Source organism: Bidens hawaiensis, unplaced genomic scaffold (genome assembly GCF_021521415.1).
Source record: "Bidens hawaiensis isolate Kalapana, Puna unplaced genomic scaffold, B.hawaiensis_p1.1 tig00028728_1, whole genome shotgun sequence".
In the NCBI taxonomy this organism is placed as follows: Eukaryota; Viridiplantae; Streptophyta; class Magnoliopsida; order Asterales; family Asteraceae; genus Bidens; species Bidens hawaiensis.
Window position 1 is genome coordinate 32,428 of NW_027494698.1, and position 9,101 is coordinate 41,528.

Below are 9,101 nucleotides of genomic sequence, written 5' to 3' on the forward strand. Positions count from 1 at the left end.
TTTAAAAAATTCGACCTGTTTAAGACATGTTAAAATTCATGTCTTAACAGGTTAAAGACCTTTTAACATGTTAGTAACCTATGTAGTTTTTTAATTTAAATAAATAAATAAACATGCACTCCTAAAGTTCTAAACCTAAAGTCATACTTATATATGTCATTTCACTAATGCCTTTCATAACCCGCAATTAAATTTTTAATGAATGTTATGATTTGCTTATATGGTTTTTTGTTTTTCAAGTATGTTATCGATTTGTGGTTTTTTGTTTCATATATGCTAAGGATTGTGATTTTTTGTTTCAAATATTATATGTTAATTAAGACTTTTATATTTGTTTTGAAAATTTTGGTTTTATTACACACGTATTATTCATTGTATGTTTTAAACATGTCCCTTAACAAGTTAACATGTTACTAAACATGTTCATGTTTGTAAAAAAAATGACATGATTAGTTATTGTGTCTTGTTCGTGTATAGTACTACAGGTCATTGTATCTTATCATGTCGTGTTAGACATGTTATGACAAGCCTACTATTCTGTGGAGTAATCCCTTTTTTATATTATGAAATTTTATTTTATTCAATGGTGTAATACATATTCATTCATCTAATACCAAATTAGGATAAACAGTTCATATTATTTTTAATCTTTTGTTAATATAGTTTATCCAACCCGTATAAACACGAGTATTTAAACTAGTAGCCGATATTTATATTTAAATTTAAATTAGTGTCGATCTTTATTTCAAAATACTTAAAAGTTAAGAAGCAATTTACCGTATGAATAAAAATTGATAAAATCCTCCATTGACTACGCCACAAAGCATAACCGTCGGATCTCCTCTTTCAATCTCAGCCGTCCGATTGGAATACTCAAACCCAATCTGACCGTCAAATATTTACAAAAATTGAATTTCAAAACCTCAAGAGAGGGAGCAAGCACCAGCCTCTCTCTCTCTCTCTCTACAATATTATTTTTCTCCTTTTCTATCGTTTTGTTCTTCAATTCATCAAACCCAAATCAATCTTTACAATCACCAACAACCCTTTTGTTAGTGTCACTTATAGATCGAATTTAGGTTTGTTTCTGCTGACCAATTTGGGTTTTAAATCTGAGCTGGTGGAGTTAAGAGTGGTTTTAGCTTCTGGGTGTTTTAGGGTTTTGGTTATTGCTTCAATTTGGGGTTCAATTTGGGAAATTAGAGGTGGGTTTTGATTGGTTTTGGATGTTTATGTAATTTGATTCATAATTATTATTATTATTATTATTATGGAAAAGAGTGAAGGCGGCGGTGGGGATTTGAATTTCCCTCCCAAAACTGCACAGTCCGAGGTTTTTGTTGTTACGCCCGTGGCCTCGGCGGCTGCGGTGTCGGATTTCCCCGCGGCGAAGAAGCTCGCGCGCCAGCTGGATTTCAATAGTGTTGGTGGTGGTGGTGGGAGTAGTAGTGTTGGGTTGCCGGAGCATCATCCGCGGCCGCTGGGTGTTGCACAGATGCCGCAGCCGCCGCAGTTTGCGTCACAGCCGAGGCCGCAGATGTTGCCGCAACAACTACAGCCGCAGCCGATACCGATGATGCCGGGGATGCAGCAGGGTCATGTTGCAACCACTCTTCAACAACAACCGCCTATAAGGCCTATGTAAGTGTTGTGCATTATGTTTAATTAAAATCTTGATTAAGGGGTTTTAAATCCCATACATATAATTCACAAAAGTTGTAGTTTTTGTTAAAAAAATTGAAACTTTTTGAATCTTGATAATATGGTTTAGTTAAAGATTAGACAGTAAGCATTTTTATTTTTAGAAACTGGTGTTATTTTTAGGTCAAAACATTTTGATTGTGATGAGTTTTTGCCATAAACTGTTCTGCTTCAAAATACAAGCTATGCTTTCAACCATTTTTTGAAATGAATTTATACAGATTTTGAATGTTTTGGGGCACTTGCTACATTGAATTTTATAACAAGACTTATAAAAGGAAAACACTTTCTTGTTTTATTAATTCCCTTTGAAGGTGACTCATGAATGCCCATTTTTCTAAATTTTGTACATCATCCAATATTATGCTATTGGGAAGGATGATACCTTTATTTTTGTGCATTTAGTGAGGCATTGTTTTGTGAACAGTGTAGAATTATAATCTACATTTTGAACAATGTATTTGATGTCTTTTCTTGAATTCATTTCCTGTTTTTCAATATTGTCTGGTTGTTATAGTAAAAATTACTATTTTGCCATTTCAGGAAACTCGAATCGCCAAAAGCACGGCCGAGACAAAATGTTGAAATAAAGGATGGTACTCCGAAGAAGCAAAAACAATGCAACTGCAAACACTCGCGATGCTTGAAGTTGTAAGTAAATTCTTTGCTGTTTACCTTCATAAAATTTGGTAGATAATTTTCTGATGATATATATTTGTCATTTTGTGGTCAGATATTGTGAGTGTTTTGCATCTGGAATATATTGTGATGGTTGCAACTGTGTAAACTGTCATAACAATGTTGAAAATGAGCCTGCTAGAAGGGAGGCTGTTGAAACTACTTTGGAACGTAATCCAAACGCTTTCAGGCCTAAAATTGCTAGCAGTCCCCATGCAAATCGTGATAACAGGGTAAGTTTTTCTCAGTTTACAAATCTACCCTTGAAAGTCATGGTAAGGCAATGCTTGATGATTGACAATTCAAAAATCTTTGCATTGATGTGATTGTTAATTTGCTATATCTTATATTTTCTATTAGACTGTTGCTACATGAGTGATTAGTTAGTTAATTCTACTTGCTTTACATGATTGTGTAATGCATAGTTTGAAATTTTGCCCTATTTACTCATGAATGGGTCGATTTGGGCTGTGCTTTATTCTTAGTGTGTTAAATAAAGCGTACTTTTGATGCTTGCAACCTTCTAAATTGCTTTACTAAAAGAATATTATTCTAGTAACAGCGTATTTTTTACAATCATATATACTATTTATAGAATTATAGAAAACGACAAAAAATGTTAGTCTAAAGTTGTTACACTGACCCGTAGTAAAAAAAACCGAAATTCGTTTTAACTTGTTACTCAACCCACCCATATTGTCATCTTAGTTTAAACTCAAGTAATGAAAATATACAATCAATTATAACAATTTATGTAGGAAAACCCCTTTCTATGGTCTTTTCATTTATAAATTATAATGAATAGCTTTTTGGAAAGTTTCTTACGGCTTTGTTCATTCTCATCGTTACTTAGAATCAGTGTTATTGAAGGCAGCGAATCTAATAGCTTTCTTGGAATCTTGGGGGTACCTCGATTATTTTATATAAACTATGAGCAGTGTAAAGTGATCTTTGTTAAAGGGTACCATTGGTATTTGATTCATCTTATGCCTCTTTTATTTTTCTTATAATTTTTTTTATAATTTAGGAAGAGGCAGGGGAAGTTGTTATATTGGGAAAGCATAACAAAGGATGCCATTGCAAAAAATCAGGATGCTTAAAGAAATACTGCGAGTGTTTCCAAGCAAACATTCTCTGCTCCGAGAATTGTAAATGCATGGACTGCAAGAATTTTGAAGGAAGTGAAGAACGACAAGCCCTTTTTCATGGAGACTCGTCCAATAACATTGCATTTCTTCAGCAAGCTGCAAATGCTGCCATCACAGGTGCTATTGGAACATCTGGTTACGGGTCCCCGCCCGTCTCCAGGAAGAGAAAGGCCCAAGACCTATTTTTTGGTGCGCCTTTAGAAAAAGATCAATCTGTTCATAGGCTTGCGCATTATCAACAGGTATTACCATGTAGTCAGTTGTTAAAATAGATGAGTTTGACTTTTTAACTTTAAATTTATCTTATTAAACAGACGAATCACATCAAAACTTCTGCTCCTTCCTCTTCGTTGTCTCCTATTCCGGGCCTGCGTGTTACTAATGTGGCACCAGTAGGCACTTCCAAATTTACATACAGGTACAGATATAATGTTGTTGTTTCCATATATTAGGCTATTAATGGGGTAAAATAGATGTTTAATGTGCGCTTGTTAATGTAATAACCGAATCCAATAAAAAACCGACGGTTTAGTTATTAGTTTTTCAAAAAACCGGATTTTTAGTCCGGTTTTGGTTTTGCTATCAACCAAAAACCAACCTGAAAAAACCTGAAAACCAATTTTAATTAATTCATAAGAAATTAATAAATGGTGTAAGCTTAAAAATTTTTAGTTCTGGTTGTGTAAAATTAAATTGTTCAATATAAAAAAAAATTAAATTCATAGTTTGATGCCCTAATTCACTATTTTGGGCCATTTTTGTCCAAACATTTCAAGCCCAAATTGTCAAACTGAAAAAAAAAACGCTGACTGAACTGAACTGATTGTGAAAACCGGAAACGAAACGGTATTCAGAAAACCCAAAAACCGAATTTTCGGGTTTGGCTCGGGTTGTGTCCAAAATTGACCCATGCACGCCCATAGTAGCGAGTCAAAACAGGTTCTGATTAAAACAAGCCGGCTTGGGTTGACAGCAAATCGTCTTAGAGTCCTTTACAATAATTGTATTTGATTAACATGTTAAGTATGATTACAGATACATAACAGTCACTACACTAATTTTAAATGTTGAATAAAAAGTTAAAAAAACACTTTACAAGATCATATGGATTAAAGACGTTTGGGGCAACTTTTGACATGTTTCTCGTTTAGGTAGATTTTTTATCTTTTATCCATTTGGGATAAAAAAGCACGATCCTGACCCAACAATAAATAAACGGGTCAAAATTGGCACTTTAACTATGTATCATTGAAATACTTTTGAAGCTAACTAGTCAATTGTGTGAAGGTCTCTTTTAGCAGATCTTATACGACCCGAAGACATGAAGGAACTTTGTTCTGTTTTGGTCGTATATGCAAATGAAGCTGCCCGAATGATTGCAGGTAAACACAACATTTGTTGGTGCTCTTATTTGAAGGATGTGTAACATTATTTTTTAGGCATGTAAACAAACCAAACGAAGGACGTGTTCGTTTGTTTTACTTTAATCGAACACGAACAATTAGACGAGCGCGTTTTCCTTTTTCATGTTTGTTCGTTAGGAAATGAGTGTTGTCACCTATGCAGTTGATATCGCCGATATATCACCGATATATCACTGATATATCGGTTATCGGTCCCTTGGCGATATATAAATCAGAATATCAGTTCAGAATATCGGTACCAATAATATCAACGATATTGACCGATATTGGACTAATATTTGACCGATATATCACCGGTATTCCCGATATCAGTGTTTTAAGTCTTAATTATTAACTTTTAGTGTTCAATGTTAGTGTTTTAAGTCTTAATCAATTCTTACTTGCTACGATTGTTAGTGTTTTGCAATTTGCAAAAAGGTTAATTTGTTAATGGTATGAGACTATACTGAATTATTAGTGTTAAATTGCTATATATATGAATTTTACATGATATTAAAATTACCGATATCCCACCGATATCTCACTGCGATAACCGATATCTCAGATGTCGGTTGTTGACCGATATCCGATATTTTTCCGCATTAACTGCTTAGGTTGTCACTGGTCGTGGTCCTTAACAATATAAACGAACGCTTGAATGTAAACGGACAAACATAACTGAACATAGATGAAGAATGATAGTTTGAGCTGAAACCAATTAAATGTTAATGTAAACAACAACGTGTTGGGCACTTGGGCCTAAAATGTTATAAAAGTTAGACTAAGGGGGTGTTTGGGTGAGGTTTGCCAAACACCTTTTGCTTTTCAAAAGAAAAAATAAGCAAGTTTGAAAAGCTCACCCAAACACCCTAACTTCTCCGCATTTAGTATATGTCCTCTTCATTTACAAGATTTTATTCCAACATGGTTTTAGTTTGAAGTTAATAAATAAAATCTTTTTATTTTGTCTTAAATTTCAGATGATAAGAGAGAAAACACGGATGCATCAGCACTCAAGGATCAAACACAGGCCCAAAAGGGTCCCGATACTGAGAAACCAGGGGGAGATGGTGGGGCTCAGGTTGATAAAGCTAGCCCGGATGAGTCTACTTCAGATGGTTCAAAAGGGAGGCCCATGTCTCCTGGAACCCTAGCTTTGATGTGTGATGAGCAAGATACAGTGTTCACTGCTTCAACTTCTAATGGGCTGGGCCTGGGGCCCAATGGCATGGATGCACAATCCCAGCTGCCAAATGGTCAAGTGGTGAGCGAAACCTATGCTGCACAGGAAAAGATTGCATTGACGGCTTTTCGGGATTGCCTTAACAAGCTCATAACATTTGGAGAATTAAAAGGCAAGTTTCTATTTCTTATTCTGAACTTGTAATAATATTATATTTACCCAACCGAAAAAGCTAGTATCAAATATGCCCATTCTAAGCATTTGAAATTTGGCATTTAACGATTTTATTAAATACAAATTTATAATGTGACCAATTATATTGTGGCACGTCAAACTCTCATAACCTAAATCCTTACATAAGAGAAGGGTATGTATGTCAAAAATATGAAAATGGGTATATTTGATTTTATGGTTTTTGCTGGATAAATATGATATTATTCAAGTTTTTAGTAGGTGTGTATATGAGCTGAGCCCGAGCTATCTAAGCTCGAGTTCGGTTCGTAAGTTCTTTTTCTGGCCCGGGCTCGTCTTGTTTGTTATTTATTAAATAACTTATCTATGTTTATAGTTATAAGATTTATATATAATATAATATATGTTATTTAGTTATTTTTATAAATAATTACTAGCTTAGAACCCGTGTACTATACGGGGTGGAAAACATCAATACATAAAATTCTTAAATCTTTATGTAACATCCTTTAGGTGGAAAAATGGATTACATATACTAACTATTTAAAAAAAATAATAAAAAATATGTAAACATTATGGGGCGATTTCACATATGCTATTACAAACATTTGAAAATATCATATATACCTATGCAAAACTAAAAATATCATATATGCCCTTCCAAAGTATTCATTAAAAACAATTTAATAGATGGCCATTTCACCCCTAGTTTATTAAATCTTTAAAATAATCTTAGCCTAAAAAATAATCAAGTCAAACATAACTTAAGTTAAAGTGGGTCCCACTAATATATAAAACAAAATCATAAACCTCAATTCTCTTTCTCTTCGTTTTCTTCCTCCACAATCCTAAGCATCAATAGATAATTGGGTTTCGGAAATACATTAATTACTATACGTTGTAATTTGACGCCCCATTACGGATGCCTAAGTCCTTACTATTTGAATGAATACAAAAGTTACATAATTAGATTTTAATATAAGGGATAACTTAAAATAAGTGTTTTATAAGTCTAATCAGTATTTTCTTTAAAAATATATCATTATTAAAAAGAAATGGGTGTATTCAATAAGAGAGAGAGGTGGGACTAAATGGTGAGAAGGGACATGAAAGCGAGCGACACGTGGCATATGAGATCTTACTTTATATAGAGTAGATAAAAAAAACATCATTTAGGTTTGCATCAAATTGCAGGTTTCATTCTCAGTGTTTAAAGATAACTATGGCCATCCTTTATGTTTGAGTTTTTTACACATTTCATCTTTTATTGCTTAACTCAGTTAGTTTTTTAGGTTAAATCAGTGCATGTGGTTAACATGTGAAGGGCAAACAAGTATTTTTATCCCATATGTCTCACTTAAATAAAATCATTTTTTAAAAGAAATCAAGTGGGACCCACTAAATAGCGTTTTGAAATTGTTTATTTTATTATTGCAGCCTAAAGTCACAATAATCAAATTTTAATGTTTGAATAAATAGGTTCTGCTTCATATTATTAGGTCTTGGACCATCAGTTTCACACCAACTGCAACGATAGTAATAGTTTTAAGGGCAGAATAAGATTTACTTACACACCCTTTACCTAATGTGAAAGATTTTTATTTTCTTCTCAAAAACCATCTCTAATTTTCATAAAAAAAATATCACTTTTGGTTCTTAGATTGGTCAAACATTCAAACATTTGCATTTCCTATTACAATCTCTAACATTAGAAGCATATATGATCACTCTTCTGTGAATTGTTTCATCACAACTGTTAATTTTTTTTATAATTATCCAGTGTCACAAAAGCTCTTTCAAAAGTTGTATGATGACATGTACTACTTCTAAGCAACAATGTTCAAGTCATCATAGCATTGTTGCTCTCAGGTTTTCTTGATCATATTGTTTATATCATACTCGTATTCTAAGCTGTAACGAATTTTCCTCCCTACAGAAACACAATGCTCTTCATTAGCCAGAAACGATCCAACAAGTCAAAGTCAAATGGCAGTTCTTGAAAGCAACACCATCCCCCCGCACACAAGGCAACATGAACCATATAACAACGGCTTCCCGAGGTCAATAGTCATGGCTCCTCAAGCCAGTAATCAAGCAGCAGGGACATTTGAAAACAACAGTTCACATGTGAAATTCCCTTTTCGTGCTGAAAATGGAGAACGGAAACTAAAACCCGAACAAGATTCGTAAAGATTGATTAGCATAGCAAGTGTGATGATCAAATTATGGTAGCTGCAGAGCCTGCATCGTATGTGTTGTTGAGTCAGTCAAACTTGTATTAAGGCTTTATTTTGATGCAGAGTTGGAAATTACACCCATTGTTAGAAAACTAACATGAATCTTGTTTATTTTTCTAATTTAACATAGTTTTTTTTTCCAGTGAAATTCATAGGCAGTAGTGATTAGTAAAGATGTAATGTAGTATGTGCCTGTGATCTTTGCATATACTGATACTGGTGGTGGCGTATTTGTTCGATTGTCTTAATAAACGCCAATTCTTATAAAATTTTATATGCATTTGGCTATACATGTTTTCATGGATTTGGTCCTCTGGTGTGTAACACTCTGAGATGGCACTTGGAATGAATGTCAGTTGATGGTCACAAACCATAAATTAGATAAAACATGAAGTTTAAATCCACCCATTTAGTTATGTGTTAGTATTTTAGTGTAACTGGATTAATTGGTTGACCAATATAATTACAATAAACATTAAATTACAATAAACACTAAGCAAGTTTGGGATGTGTGTAGTGTACGCTTGCTTTAGTTTATTACGATGTTAGGGGCAAAGCT

At 33.7% G+C, this 9,101-nt stretch overlaps 1 protein-coding gene across 1 annotated transcript; it reads left to right on the plus strand.

Moving 5' to 3' along the window:
* Positions 1–964: 964 nt before the first annotated feature.
* On the plus strand, positions 965–8,857 carry LOC143577527 (protein tesmin/TSO1-like CXC 5). The gene is made up of 8 exons (XM_077061337.1): positions 965–1,641; positions 2,245–2,352; positions 2,435–2,612; positions 3,407–3,769; positions 3,842–3,945; positions 4,815–4,909; positions 5,911–6,285; positions 8,242–8,857. The coding sequence occupies exons 1-8, from the start codon at positions 1,271–1,273 to the stop codon at positions 8,493–8,495; spliced, it is 1,848 nt and encodes a 615-aa protein (XP_076917452.1). The 5' UTR covers positions 965–1,270; the 3' UTR covers positions 8,496–8,857.
* Positions 8,858–9,101: the final 244 nt, after the last annotated feature.

What these genes read in the sequence shown, in the direction of transcription:
- LOC143577527 (XM_077061337.1), top strand. Translation starts at nt 1,271, where the DNA reads ATGGAAAAGAGTGAAGGCGGCGGTGGGGATTTGAATTTCCCTCCCAAA. An exon ending in CACTCGCGATGCTTGAAGTT is followed by an intron (nt 2,353 to 2,434) that starts GTAAGTAAATTC and finishes TTTTGTGGTCAG; the next exon opens with ATATTGTGAGTGTTTTGCAT. An exon ending in ACTTCCAAATTTACATACAG is followed by an intron (nt 3,946 to 4,814) that starts GTACAGATATAA and finishes AATTGTGTGAAG; the next exon opens with GTCTCTTTTAGCAGATCTTA.